The following is a 14,959-nucleotide window of genomic DNA, read 5'->3' as shown; positions in this document are numbered from 1 at the left end:
AAAAACAATAAAGTTTGTTTTTGCATTGTCATAAATGTAACTAGCAGGAAGGGAAAATTGCTGTTTATCAAATAGAATAGCATTAAAAGCATCTGATTCTGTTGAGTATATATATTATATAAAGACGTACCGTAGTTGATGCTTGTCTTTATTTAGCATGGGCTAACAGGTCAATCCATGCTTTATTTTATAAAGCATAATATACCTTTCTTATTAAAAAGTGTTGGGTTATAGCATCTCAAAGGTACCCAAATCTATGGTTTTAATATAGAAAAATTAGCCTACTTGTTGTAGACAGTTGCTGTAACTGTCTTTTCTCTTAATATTTGATCGGGATACATCTACCTCTTTAGCATGGATCATAGCGCATTGTCAGAGGTCATATGAGATGCTTCAGTTTGAAGCTGGCTGGTGGCTGTTTGATCTCTGTGGTAGCAGCCCTGGATGATCCACTGGGAGGGAAAGCGGAGCTCCGTAACACAGGAGGAACCAGTTCTCCTCAATACCTGTCTCCCCAACCATATTTCTCAGCCTGCTCTCAGTCCCTCAAGATCCCCGTGGCAGACTGCACCACCTTCCTCTGTTTCCCATAAATTGATTTTTGGAGCTGCAGAGGTGACTCTTTTCAAATATACATGATTCAACCTGTAGAATTTTATGTCAACTCAATCTTTTTATTGATTTTCTGTGGCAAGATGGGGACAGTGTGAGTGTTTGGTCAGATTTTTCCATTGGCAGCAATGAATGCAGAAGTCCCTAGACCCAGGAAAGTCACCTTATGGATATCAGTTGTGTAACACAAACTTTCTTTTCTTTTTGAAGGATCTCTAAGCTGTAGTTTTCTGCATATATCCAAGCATTGCTGGAAGTGTTTTCAGCTTCAATTATCAGTCAGGCAACAAACTAATTTGCCTGGTAATCAATTCCAAAAGCAGCCAGCACTTCTATTTCCACTTTCAGCCTTAGCAAAATTGAAAAACCCAGCATCTGTCATTAACACAAACTTTCTTTTCTTTTTGAAGGATCTCTAAGCTGTAGTTTTCTGCATATATCCAAGCATTGCTGGAAGTGTTTTCAGCTTCAATTATCAGTCAGGCAACAAACTAATTTGCCTGGTAATCAATTCCAAAAGCAGCCAGCACTTCTATTTCCACTTTCAGCCTTAGCAAAATTGAAAAACCCAGCATCTGTCATTTACAAGTTTCTTAACTGCTCATCTAGATGTAGACAGAATAAACAAAGGAATCTTTTCAGGTCAGGTTGTGAAGTGCAACAATAAATAAGGAAACATGGAGCTGAATATAAAACTTAGAGCTAACTGCATTTCAGGAGCAACATGGAGGCTGCTAAAAGAATTCAGCTTTATCTTTTTGGCCAAACAGACGCTTATAATAAGCACTGGAGTTACGCAAGATTTTATTTGGTTTTTCATTTGCTCTTTTACCTTACACAAGTCCCTGTTGTATACAATTTTGATCTTCCTTTTTCTTTTGAAAGTGGCATGATAGAATTCTCTCTAACAACTAAAACAAAAGTTTTAATGGACTTTACTGGAAGTTGTGTAAGGTTTTCTGAAAATGTTAGCATTTTTCTAAGGTAAAGTAAGGAAAGACTAGATCAACAACTGGTTTCGTAAATTAGGCATTTTCAAGTAGGTTGAACCTGCAGGTATGCACCTTAGAGGAATTAGCTGAAGAAATAATTGAAAACTTACCATTTAAGTTTGAAGACTGCTGAATGATGAATGCGACTCTCCAGGAAGGTGTGACGTCCTTTTTCAATGTACTTTTAAAGAGAACTGTATGATTGTTAGCCTAACTTAATACCCACAAAGATACTGGAACAAATAACTTACAAAATATCTAGAGGATGATGAATAGCAGGGATTTCTGGGGAGGAATTTGCATGACACGAACCAGTCTGTCTGTGGGAGAGTAACAAGAATGCACAGCACGGGTCTGTAGACTCAGGAAACTCATGTAGACTTTGTGGGCATCAGTCGTGTAACAGGAACTGTCTTTTCTTTTTGAAGGATCTCCAGTCCAAGGAGAAATCAGCAGTAGTTCAGCATCAAACCGAAAAGATGTATTAACTGTAAGGCTCAAAATGGTTCTGTCCAGAGTCTGTTAAAATTCACCATTTTCATTAACTATTCCAGCAATAGACTGCTGAGTATGTTTATTGAGGTTTGCCAATCTGAGAAGTGCCGTTCGCACTGTGGAGGTCAGAATCCAGAATGGCCCTTGCAAACTGAAAGAAAAAAAACCCCTAAAATTCACTAAGGGCAGTGACATTTGGCCACTGTTAGTTGTGGGGAAAAGAATTTCATTTTTTTTCCCCAAATGATGTAAACTGACATGGGATGTATAATAAGCGTGAAGGAGCTTTTCCATTCTACAAAGTGGTGATGAGGCTAGTGCCGGATCACACTGTGGTAAGTCTTAGGTACTATACTTGAAGAAAGATGTGGACCAATTGAAGAGAACCAGGAGAGAACCATCAAAAATTACTTAGATATCTAGAAAACACAAGGGAACATGAAACATTGAAAGGACTGAGTTTATACCGTCTAAAGAAGGTAAGATTAAGGCGTGACAGGTATTAGGAATTGTAAAATGCTGATGCAGAAAAGAAATATTCTAGTGAGGAAGTAGCAATCTTGAATTTCAGAGGGAAATTTAGGCCACGTGCTAGGAAAAGGTTTTGAATAGTAAGAATAGAGAAGTACTGAAACATGACTTATGGGGCTTGTGGAATCTCCATTACTAAAGGTTTTTAAAAATAGATGGGAAAAACTGTGAGAAATAGCTAAACTAGAACTGATCCTGCCTCTAGGTAATAGGATGGACTAGCTGGATGATCCCTCCCAAGCTATATTTTCTATTACCTTTTTTAATCATCAAGTGTACATCCCAAGGCTCCAATTACATGCGTTTTCACGCTTTCCCCTCGTGTTTAGCTTTTAGGAGGAAGCAATCACTCTCCTATGTTAATGCCTAGACTTCCTATTAGTTCTACCAAGGCATCCTCAGAAGAATCTGGATACTATGTTCATATGCAAGACAAGCATCAGTTTTCATAGGTGATTGTTAAGAAGTGGAGCACCATTACCAGAATTAACATTACTGGATAGTGTTTAGTCATTCCATTGTATTCAAGTAAAACCCTCATTTAGAAAGGTATTCCGGCTTTCATATTCTTTTAATTAATTAAACTATTTGCTGCATGGTCTAAAATTTTTGGTCTCTGAGCCACAAGAGGGAAAAAGTAGTTCTAACATCTGGGTTTCTTTCCCCATTTTGATCCCTGGTAGGGTCCAGTAAGTAACAGTTGGTTTTATTATTTATTATGCATTATTCATTAGGGCATCTCTTTTTATGACTACGAAGTGATTTGTATGCTGTTGTAGAAGGTGGAGCCCTATTGCCTGTCAATGTACACGTTGCTTGGATTTCTCATTTTATTTGCAAAAATAATAAAAATTCTGTATCTTACAGTTGTTGGTCAAAAAGTTCCATTATCCTCTTCTGGAACATGGTCTTGTATGAAGAAAAAGCATACCAAGCGCAGCTATTCTATTATTATTTAAATTATTCCTCTGTATTACTGGTTTTGAATATTTATTAGGTTTTTGATAACCTCTTTCATTATTCATAAAGGTTAGCCACACAGTTTGATGAAAAAGGCAGTACAATGAAACCTTATTTTGCATAGCTGGCGTCTTTCATACAAACTATTCTCCAGTGCTTATTTTTTAACAAAGGCCTGCAAGGTGCTGGGAACCTCCGTCGTGTTTCTTGCAACATCCCCTCCCTATTGATTTCAGTGGGAGGGGAAACCATCCAGCACCTCACCACCCTACATGCTCTAGCACGGTTAGGGATGAAATAATAAATATCCCCCAAGAGAGATGGAAATGAAGAGGCAAAGGTCAGGAAAGAAAGATGTCTTTTCACATGTTATGAAAAACATATGAAGAATTACTGACGTAGAGAGAAAGAGAACGGAAGGTTGTTTTAGGTGATTTATGGGATTTTCTTTTGAGGCCCACAAAACTCCAAGGAAATAAGGGCAGTTGCTGTACTGACTGCAGTATCTGTGTGCATGTTGAGTGTCTGACAGGAGTCAGCATCGAATGCTTCACAGGAAGGCATAAAACCCCACGGTAAGTAGATTGGGGAAGGATTATTTTCATGCACTAAGTCTCATCCTCATCGCTAATATGTATAGATTTGCTTAAACCCTGAGGTATAAGGTTTAGTGTCTATTCTAAAAGGTTTCTCATCACTACAGGTATGCATTGCTCTTAGCGTTCTTGTTATCAGTATACGTACAAAGTACTCTTTAGACATATTGGTAGCTATTTGGTCTCAACAGCATTTTGCATCAGTGATCTCTTAGTCTGATAATACAACTTTTATGTAGATGGATGCTTCTGTTCATTGCTTTTGAATTTGACATGTTCTACCTTCATTGACTATCCCCTTTCTCTTGTTTTATATTTTTGACTCATGGCTTGCTCTCCTCAACTTGCGTTACTATGACGACTACTAAAACTTAGAATATCTTTTGACCGACTGCCTTGTTTTTATTAAATCCTCCACTTCATCTCTGCCAGACTATGTAGTGAATTTGGCATTTTAATGTATCTGACTTCTTGTTTAATTGCACCAGTCTCTTGTGTGATACAAGTCCTTCGCCAAGACAGCTTGCTTAAAATCTGAAATACGAAGTGGGCCTCAAGAAAGGTCAATTTTTGTGCTAATATTATAGATCAGCGTGAAGTTTGCTTGACTCTGAAGAGCCTGGATTTTAAAAAACATGATAGTCCGGTGTAGGATTATTGACCGATTTCTTTTTGTTTCCAGCTGAGCTGCCAGGATCATCTGCAATCAAGCTCTCCTCCTTGCGTGATCTTCCAGCTCAGCTGCAAGAATTGTACCAGCAGGGCTTCGTCTTGGCTGCTGTCCACCCTTTCGTGCAACCAACTGATGAAAAAGAGAAAACTCCACAGGAACAAATCTTCAGGGCTGTGCTTATCAAGAAAACAGAAAGGTAAAGCACTTCCAGTGAACTGGGATAAAAATAGACAATGTGATTTCCTGCTGAGTTTTGACCTACATCAGGAAATTATAGCAGAGTTTATGTGCAAGACTTGATTTTTTTTTTTTTTTTTTTTTTCTTCCTGGTGGGCCTGAGTAGGCTTAACATGTTCTTCATGTTTACAGTTCATCTGCAGTTTGGCAGACGACTTGGAGAATAACAAGTTGAAATATGCTCTGCTGTATTTTGGGATGTGTTGTCATGAGAGGCAAACAAACAAGCCCTATGCCTGACAATTTGTGAGGATGATCCCATTGGTACCCTTTAAGAATTTATTAGATTAAATTAAGATAGAAGAAATGTTTGCTTAGAAAAGGCGTATTTTGTGTTTTGACGGTTACGGTTAATGCAGTTAATTTGAGAACTGTAGTACTAATGCATGCTTCTTAAATTTATCTGTAGACTTTAGGCCCTTCTTTCCTCAAAACAATACAAGTTCTTTTAATTTTTCATTCAGGGCAAACTCTTTAAATAAAAAGATGTGTTGTTGCAGCCATTCTGTGCAGTTTTCCTACGTTAGTTGCATTCCCCAGTCTGCCCCTTTTTACAGTGACCGGTTCTGAAAGCTGGGGGATAATTAAACCTCATTTGCCGATCCTAGTCCCCCTCTTTGTGCTGATGCTTGAAGGAGAGGATGTAACTGTTTCAGACGCCTCTTTAAAACTAAAGTAAAACCACCATTCAATTTGCTACAGCCTGGTAATCAGTTGGTAGCAATCACAGACAGGGTCAAACTTCAGTCTGTGACCTAAGGAAAAAGTTTTGCGTTTCATTACCAAATACATGTAGGCATTGGGTGTCGCAGGCAATTTTAGCTTTTGAAATAACTCTCAGTTTACCTTGAGTTACTTTTAGTTTTATTAATACAGAACTTCATGCTGGCTTGCCCGATGTTATTGTTTAAAGGGTTTCCAGTTTTATGGTCAAAACAAAATGTTTGGCTGAACAGTTGACTTCTTGAGTAATATTGGGCTGAGCTTGCCTGGTTTGGGGGCCTTGCTTTCCCTGCCTACAAAATACCCTGCTGCAAATGATGAAGGTATTTACATGCATGAGTTTGTGATATTAAGTAAGCGCTTAAGCACTCCTGCTGGACTGGGGACCAAGGGTTCAGCATCTTTCAGGACTGAGCTGTGAAGACACGTCAGGGAAAAGCAGCATCCTTCTCGGCAGAGCGACACGGTTTTCAAGCCAGAGCTCTCAGTGTGTCGCTGCTGTCTCGTACCGTATCCAGTAGTTTACATCTGTGCAGAATGATTGTGAAAGAGTACAAAATCTTAATTGCCTACTCACTTGGGTGCCAGTGTTTCACACACTTTAGACAGCTGTAAATGACTGTACAAAATTGAAGACAGTAGAGAGTCTTGAACCAATTATATTTCCTTTTACATTCACACTCCACTTCTTTGCATTCCCTTATCTGTCATTTCTGACTGCTTAGGGAAGCGGAAGAGACTTGGTGCAGCGGGAAAAAACAGACAAGTACCAGAAAGGGAACTGACATCAGCTTAGTGCTTCATGTAGTTTAAATGTTCCCGAGTTTGGCTGAGAGCATGGGAGAAGTTGCTTCTATAGTGTGTGGGTGCAATGAATGTTTGCATTGCCAAGTGCAATGAAGATGGATGGGTGTTGCACAGATTTCAGATGATCATGGCCTGCATAGAGACCGTCTGTATTTGAACCATGAGTTTATCCCATTCCGTTAACAGCTGGGGAGAAAAAATATGCGACAGTAGGAAAGAAAAGACAGACTGTTAATTTTTTTAATTAACCTTTCTCATTACACTACTGATAAAGAATAAATGATACTTTTTTCATTGAGGACTATCAGGTCTCTGGCATCTGTAGGCTGTCTCTGTATAAAACAGTTGAACTCTTGCGTAGAAGTTAAGGTCTGCTTAGCATATTTGTTGATCAGATGAGCAATTATTTCTGTCGTAAGATTTTAGGAGTATAAGTAGTCCAGCTACAGTTGTAGGATCACTAGTAACATCATTTATGCTCTGAAGTACAAAGTGGTCCCTTGCTGTTTTCTGTAACGGTGGTGCCAGGCATTCATGGGGAGCCAAGGAGTCATAAAAAGCTCTGTACCTTGGTGTGGGGCCCACCCTTGGGCTTCCCGGGCACTTTCTGCAGAACACCTGAGGCTGTAGCTCCTTTCTTACTGCAGGTGTTTCGCTACGGATGGCTCCAACACTATATGCTTCATCTGTCAGTTGTCTGGCAGATACCAGGTGCGGTTTTTCACCTTGCTATTTTTGTTGCCTGAATGGAACAGAAATGAAATTGTTGTGTTAGTGCCTTTTTGGTACAGTAATGTCAATTCTGCGTATACAGAGACAGAACTGAACACTTGAATTAGTCTTTAATCCGTGTTGCACCTTTATATGTCAGTTTTATGTTTTAAAATGAATACTGTTGACTCACATTTTGAGGGCTTAGTTTTATAGCACTGCTTCTCCAAAGTTAGGAAGAGGCTGTACTAGCTGCAGCAGATGATGTGCATCAGGAGCTACATGCTGCTGCTATCGCTGAGATTTGCAGTCCCTTAATTTGTTCAAGAATAACATAGAAAAGGTAGTGCTTAGACATGTTATGCATTAAAACTCATGGAAAAAGTACCTATTAGTGTTATTCCTCCTATTTTGCCATTGTCCTGGAGTTTTAAAATACTTGGGTGTGAATTTGCAATGTCATTGTACATTTAAGGTGACTTTTAAAGTCACTACAATAGTTTTGTGTTTAATCTGTACTGGTATCTCTGTGGCTTCATTATATTAGCTATCTAATCATTTCTGGTAAGTAAGGAAGTAGGAGTCATTCCTGCTCTAGGACATTTGAGGAAACACATTCCTAACATAAATGGAAGCTGTAAATGTTGAAAAGCAAGGTTTGTCCGTTGGAAATGTTAGGGAGAATATGAAAGTAAAGGACATTTTTTTTTTTTTTTTTTTTTTTTTAAATAAATAACAGTACAGTTGTTTGCACTGCAAAAAGTGTCATGTTCAATTAAAGAAAATGAAGTAAATATAGGAGTGTTTAATTCTTTAGCGGCACTGGGCATGAAGGTAGTCTACCAAGTAGCTGAAGGACTCTGCCATTGCTCTCACGAAATTTAATATAATAAATTTAAATATTTCTGTAGCACCTAATTGCATTGTGCACAGTAACCAATTCATTGGAAGTGGTATGGAAGTCGAATAGAGTTGGATAAAGGAATAATAACTTTAACGCTCCTGTGAATACTTTCTGTCTTTCTCTCTCTAAATTTCAATGGACTTCATAATTAAAAAGCAATTGACTATTTTATTGTCTGTGCTGAGTTCTGAGATACTTGGGTTTCTCGGAGAAGGCATCTCGTAAAAAAATACGCAAAGAAAAATCTTCAAGCCCAGGTTTTTATAGGTTTTTTTGCTGAATGTAGGGAAGGCTCCAGGTGTGAAGTGTAGCCCCTGGCCTGCTGGTTCGCGTTGATTCATGCTTGAGAAAAGTTGATTCACACTGATTTACACTTGAAGACAAGAATCTCAGGAAAAGGGATATATAGTGGTACCCTGGAAAGCATGAACGTGTGACAGCGTATCTCTCCTGGTGGAAGGGACAGGGGAAGGTCCATGCATTTTGGAGGTTCTGGCTAACCAAGAACAGGAGAGTAGCGCATATGTTGCTTATGTTCCCCTGAGGAACAGAGATTGTTAGTTCTTCGTGTGTGTAATAACTTTTCTGTCTTTGCCCTGTTTTTAATATGACAATCTCTGTTTAGGTGTCTTGTACACGTTACTATTTTGGACAGCTTGTGGCTGTTGCAGATAACCTGTTCCCCACAAAGAAATTGCAAAGTCAGCCTCTGAACAAAATTGTAACAAAACCATAGCACAAAGCTGCTTTAATTTATTTGCAGCTTCCTATAGTGTGACACCCTGTCTGGTATCTTAAAGTTTCAAAATTCAATGTGAATTAAAATATTTTCATTTCCCTTTCTAAATACTGAGCACCAGAAAGCAAGCTCCATTCTCTTCCACTAAGAAAGATACATGGTCTGGGCTCATAAACTGTCTGCCTACAATAGTTTTGACGTGTTTGCAGATGCTACATTTCACCGGAGTAGAGCATTTCACCAGAGTAGAGTGAAGTAGGGGATAGAAATTGAATTCCAGAGAGGTCTTTCTCTCCGTTGTTCCATCTATGTCTTAGGACATACCCTTCTACAGGTTTTGCCTCCAATCAATACAGCAATTAGCAGGGCAACTTTGCCATGCAGAAGTAGACTAAGTAGTATAATTTAAGAATAATTTTTTTTAGAGTAGACTTCTATGTTTACCTCAAACAACTTTGCAGCTGTTTTCCCTTTCTGTAAAATAATGAGGTGTCAGGTGTTCCAGTGGTTCACTTGATGAGATGATTCTGATTCTGTTTCTATAATTTCCCTATATCCATTAATGCTGATGAAATGCAAACTTTCATCACTTGGCCAAAAATAATTCTATTTATCTGCAAAGGAATTTGACAGACTGAGTTCAAAATTTTAATAGTAAAACAGGATTTTTACAGTTTCTTTTTTTTTGCTGGTATGCAACGTTAATTCCAAGTGATTTCAATTAATGGCATCTTCTGAGATATAGCTAAATTTTTGTGTCCTTTGTGTCATTTAAAATCTGGATTTACAGAAAATGTGGAAAATGGATTTATAGAAGGTCTGGATTTATAGAAAATGTAAAGTTAGCATGATGTAAATGCAAAAGATTGAAATGGCTTAAACATGCAACATGAAATGACTTAAGACAGTAGTCGTCGTATTGTTTCTTTGATGCTATGTTTGCATTTCCAGTTGTTAGTGTCCACTTGGTATTTGCTTAATTATGTTGACTGATGGGGAAATCCTGATTTTTCACACCTGAAAGACCAACTCTTTGTCTTTTTCCAGTCATACTGAACTCCCCTTTTAATAGTAGTGAACAGCCCTTCCTGTGAAAGAAAGGGAAACTGTATTATACCAAGGAACTGATGAAGTATGAAAAGACATAATTATGTTGGGAAGAAGCAGCAGCCCCTGGAAGCATTACGCTTTGTGAAGTCTTGGTTTGGTCTTCTGGCATTTGGATTTGCACATTTGCCTTCTGAAGGCAAAGGAAAATGTTTCTAAAAACATCCAGACAAGTCATCAAATTTCTGATTCTTAGCTGTTTGAGGCACCTTCTAGCCCCAAAAAGCTTTTCTTCTCTTCAGGCTTTTTTGATAGGCGCTTGAAACAGGGAGTTCTTGCTCTGACTTTGTGTAGAATTCAGTGGAGAGAGCCTTGAGCCATGACTAGTGCCTCTGCCTGGCAAGCCTGTCTTTGACTTTCTGTGGATATTTTTTCATTTTCCATGTGAAAATTTTTCATGCCACATTTAACCTTCAGTGGCACATCACTGTATAAAACATGCACAGTGGTCTCGAGCTTTCTTGGAGCACGCACTCTGCCACATCAGCTGCATCCCCCGCTCCGATGTCAGTTGCAAACTTGACAAGAGCACACCTTGTCCCCTCCTCCGTGTCATCGATGAAGATGTCACACATGACAGGTCCCAGGTTGCAGACCCTGGGTGGGGACTCCACTTGTCACTGGCCTCCAGACAGGCCGTCACCATTAACCGCAGAACTGGTTTTTACTCATCCGGTTTTCCAGACTGTAGTACCCTAACTTCCATACAAGGATAGCATGGGAGCCAGCACCAAACCTCTTGCTAAAATTGCCATCGATCACAGCCACTGCCCTCCCTCCACTCGTCCACAAATCCACTCATGTTAACATCAGAGGCAATCAGGTTGGTCGAGTATGGTTTACCCTTGCTACATCCACACTGACTGTTCCCAACCCTCTTCTCCTTCATGGGCCCTGAAATGTGCTACAAAAGATCTCTGCAGAAATATAGGAACTCCACTCGAAGGTGTTTCAGAATGATACAGGCTGCCGAAAAATATCAGTGATCTCCTCCAGTGCTTCTGTGCTTGCTTGAGTTCTTGAAAGGAGATACTTTGCATTGGTACAATATATTTTTAATTCAAATGTAAATGCATATGTGTGTGTATATGAGTGTGTATCTATTAGGTCTTCAAGTAGTATTTAGGCTTGAAGATGGCAAATGTCTGACCTTGCCTTCGTGAGCATTAGGATCAAACACGTTTTGTATGCAAATGCAGTGTGTGTTGTTGCTCTCAGCAGGCTGATTTCAGCTTGCTGAAAAAATAGTATTTATTCCATACCCAAGAGTCAACAGATCTCTTCCTTTAGCTCAAGGGACAATGGCTTGAGTTTTTAAAGCTTGTTATTTATTTCAAGTTCAAAGAAATACATATTTCCTCACGACAACTTTTAACATTGACCCAAAATAAATGTTCTTTCATCTGTATTCTCAAAATTATAAACACTGCACATTAAAGATGTCTGTGTATCCATACATGCCTAAACTTTTCTCAAGAAACTCTATATGCTGTCATTAAAAAAAGTTTATAAATTTCACTAACAAATAACTTATATTCCAGTGATAAGGTTTCCTATATAAGAAAATTCCTAGTAAAGGAAATGCATAGGTAATAAGGTTAAAACAGTGTCACGTGGATTAGAGTTGAGGTTGTTATGATACAGTATCCCTGCTTTTATTTTTACAAAAAATGGTGTGTTTGTTGGGTGGACATCGTAAAACCTATGGGTTTTTAATTGCTGCTGCCTTGGTTTTCAGATACTCTAGTTTTGCTAGATTTTTAACCTGGAATTACACAGATACCAACTGCTCGTGTTAATCACCTTGATGTGGTTTTATGTATTTGTAATGTAGATCAGTTTGTTATAAATGTACAGTTACATTTTGAACTGTAGAGCTATTCCTATGTAGTGGAAAATCTCAAAACTGCACTTATATTCCTAACATCTTCTTAATCAAATAGTCATTTTAGAGTCTCTACGCAGCTTACAAGTGTGCTTTCGGCTTTCTGAGTTCATGGGCATGGAGAACTTCAGGAAGATTAGGACCAAATGTTGGCTCCCTCATTTGCTTCTTGTATCTGAAAAGGATTGGAAATCCAGTTTGTAACAGACACCGAGTTGTCAGCTTTAATAGTTACTGTGTAAGTTGCTGGTACTCTACAGCTGGTAATGGTTTATCTACCATGAAATGGTGCTTAACTGCAAACAGCTGTACAGGAAATGACAGCCTACTGAAACAACCATCGTAAAATATTTTGGCCAGTGAACTTCCAATTGTAAGTGAAATTCTTATTTATTCTACGTATTTTCTTCTTTAGTGGCACTAGAGGTCCTATTTAGGATTCAAGACGCCACTCTTTTTAAGTCTGTGGTCCTCAGCCTCTTATGTGTCAGTAACACTTGAGGGTACCCTCTACCCGTGGCCCCGATGGGCCTGCAAACGCCGTCCCTCTGCACAGCACCAGGTAGACTGAAATTCCCTCTCAGCTCTTTGCCACCCCCTGGTTAAGGTTGTCCATGGTGGTCACTGAGGGTACCTACAGTGACAAAAAAACCCTTCTTCGGGAAAATCGATAAAGATAAACAAACAATGAGATATATAACAAAGGAAGAAAAACAAATGAAAGCCCAGGGTGTATAAGATACAGTGAAATTTTCTGTCAGTCTCCACGATTAACCAGTGGTTATCCTCTCCTGGGGTGGTGGGCAGGAGACTGCCCTTCCCCACTGTAGGCGAAGCGATGGCGTTGTTCGCACTGTCCCTTCTGTTCCCTCTCAGGTATCATAAAGTGCGTTATAGTGAGTACAGGGCGTTGTAATGAGTCAGGGTGTACCAGCTTCTCTGGTTCATCTTAGCTTCTGAGAAGGGTACAGCCTTACCGTATTCAGGTGTGCTTCTTTCAGGGCTGGGCCATTTTTAATTAACCCAGGGATTTTTTATTAGAGGAACAAGACAATAAAAAAAAGTTGAATGTTTGCAGACAATGAAGGGAGGAAGAATCAGTTTTCCAACCTGGGAGGAGGAAGAGAAAAGGAAGAAATTGCTGACTGTACGTCCAGAAGAAAAGGAAGATCTTTTAAACTGTTGGGGCTTATGCATTTTTTTGACTAAACTGATCTCAGCATTTCTCTTTCGCTTTCTGTTGAGGAATATTTTATGATGGGAAAGTGGAAATTAACTTTACATAAAACCATTGCTTTAATTTTGAAATATTTTATATATTGGACTCCCAGTAACTTCCTGTGCTATAAACCTGGTAAGAGACTCCAGAGTATGGATTATTGGGTTATTTCTCAAATGACTGACATCAGTCCTTCTTCAGAAGAGAACAGGGGAATGCAAGTGCAGGGACAAGACTGAAGTCAGGAGACCTCAACTTTGATTTTGACTTTTCCTCTGACTTCTGTGGTCTTGATGGATGTGTGTATTTTGGGGGTCCGAATTCATAGTCTCTAATGAAAGTGGTCCTAAAAGTAGTCCCATTAAATGAATAAACCCCAAAATATAGTCATTTCTGTTCAGTATAGAATTTACCTGTACCTATCTTTAGCTACTTCTCTATGGCTATGCTAATAATATTCAAAGAGTTTAATGAGAGAGTTTAATGAGAGACTGATACTTATTTATTAAATACTTTGTGATTCATTTATGAAATGCATTGTTTGTTGTATAGAGGCTGGAAATAATTTCTTGCCCACCTGAATTTGCTCAGAAAATTATTTTTGGTGTCTGTGAAATCCACAGCTATTTATTATTTTCATGTGAAAAGCTATGGCTTTTGTTTTGTTTGTTTGTTTTTGACAGAGTAATAGGCTCTTAAATGTTTCCTAAAAAGGTGAAAACTACCAGTATAGACAAAGACTTGCCTTTAATGTATATGGACATATTTTACTTGAAAGCATGGAAAAATACTTTTTGGTAATATGGAGTACTTCTGTTGGAAGATTTTAACTAAAGATTTTATGGCCTTTAGTAGGATCTGTTACACGTGTTCTGTAAAATAACGTTCCTAACAGAGTGCAGTGGTATTTGATACAATTTCTTTCATGAGCCCTAGTGCAGAGGTAGCTCTGAGACACTTAGAGGAAGAATTCACTGTCTCCTGTTTGCTTAAATATTTACAAGCAGCAAGTGTATTTCAAAGTAAGTGCTTGTTAAGGGAGGAAAAATAAACAGGTCATTTTAAGCAGTTGCAGTAAGAATCACTATATTTTTATGGACATAATCTGTATCCCAGATAACTCATACTCCTTTCAAAGAAGTTGGAAGTAGGTTCTCCAAAAACTGCACAAAATCAGAGTCCAGGGAGCTGTTGAGGGGGAGGAGAGAAATTAGGAGAGAGTGGTTCAAGGGCGAACTTCCCACTTCCTTATACCTGTGTATAAACCTCACCAATATAGGTTGAAAAGGGTTTGTTTTAACAGATAGCCAGTGGGTTTAAACATGAAAATGCAGTGTTTCTCGGTTTTATGAGTGTCACAGCAAGTCTTTACAGCAGTGCCACGGTTTGCATGGAGACCTGAACACAACGTGAAGAACAGGCTTCGGTGAAAGAGTGGGCACAGGAAGGATTGTGCCTCTGGGTTTGTCCCATTTTTTCCTGTTCCTGGGCCTCATGTTAAATCATAGAATCATAGAATAGTTTGGGTTGGAAGGGACCTTTAAAGGTCATCTAGTCCAACCCCCCCTACAGTGAGCAGGGGCATCTTCAACTAAATCTGGTTGCTCAGAGCCCCGTCCAACCTGACCTGGAATATTTCCGGGGATGGGGCATCCACCACCTCTCTGGGCAACCTGTGCCAGTGTTTCACCACCCTCAGCGTAAAAAATGTCTTCCTTATATCTAGTCTAAATCTACCCTCTTTTAGTTTAAAACCATTACCCCTTGT

The 14,959-nt window shown here is 39.0% G+C and overlaps 1 protein-coding gene across 1 annotated transcript in view; it reads left to right on the top strand.

Moving 5' to 3' along the window:
- The window catches only part of RFTN1 (raftlin, lipid raft linker 1), a 93,114-nt gene that overhangs the window by 26,489 nt on the left and 51,666 nt on the right, over positions 1-14,959 (top strand). The window contains exon 2 of the mRNA XM_009288591.1: positions 4,869-5,055. Coding sequence (XP_009286866.1) covers positions 4,869-5,055 — 187 coding nt within the window. The remainder of the gene's footprint in view (positions 1-4,868; positions 5,056-14,959) is intronic.

This window comes from Aptenodytes forsteri, unplaced genomic scaffold, assembly GCF_000699145.1.
Source record: "Aptenodytes forsteri isolate BGI_AS27 unplaced genomic scaffold, ASM69914v1 Scaffold9, whole genome shotgun sequence".
NCBI classification, from domain to species: domain Eukaryota; kingdom Metazoa; phylum Chordata; class Aves; order Sphenisciformes; family Spheniscidae; genus Aptenodytes; species Aptenodytes forsteri.
The sequence above is the reverse complement of the archived record's forward strand: the minus strand, read 5'-3'. Positions and strand labels throughout refer to the sequence as shown.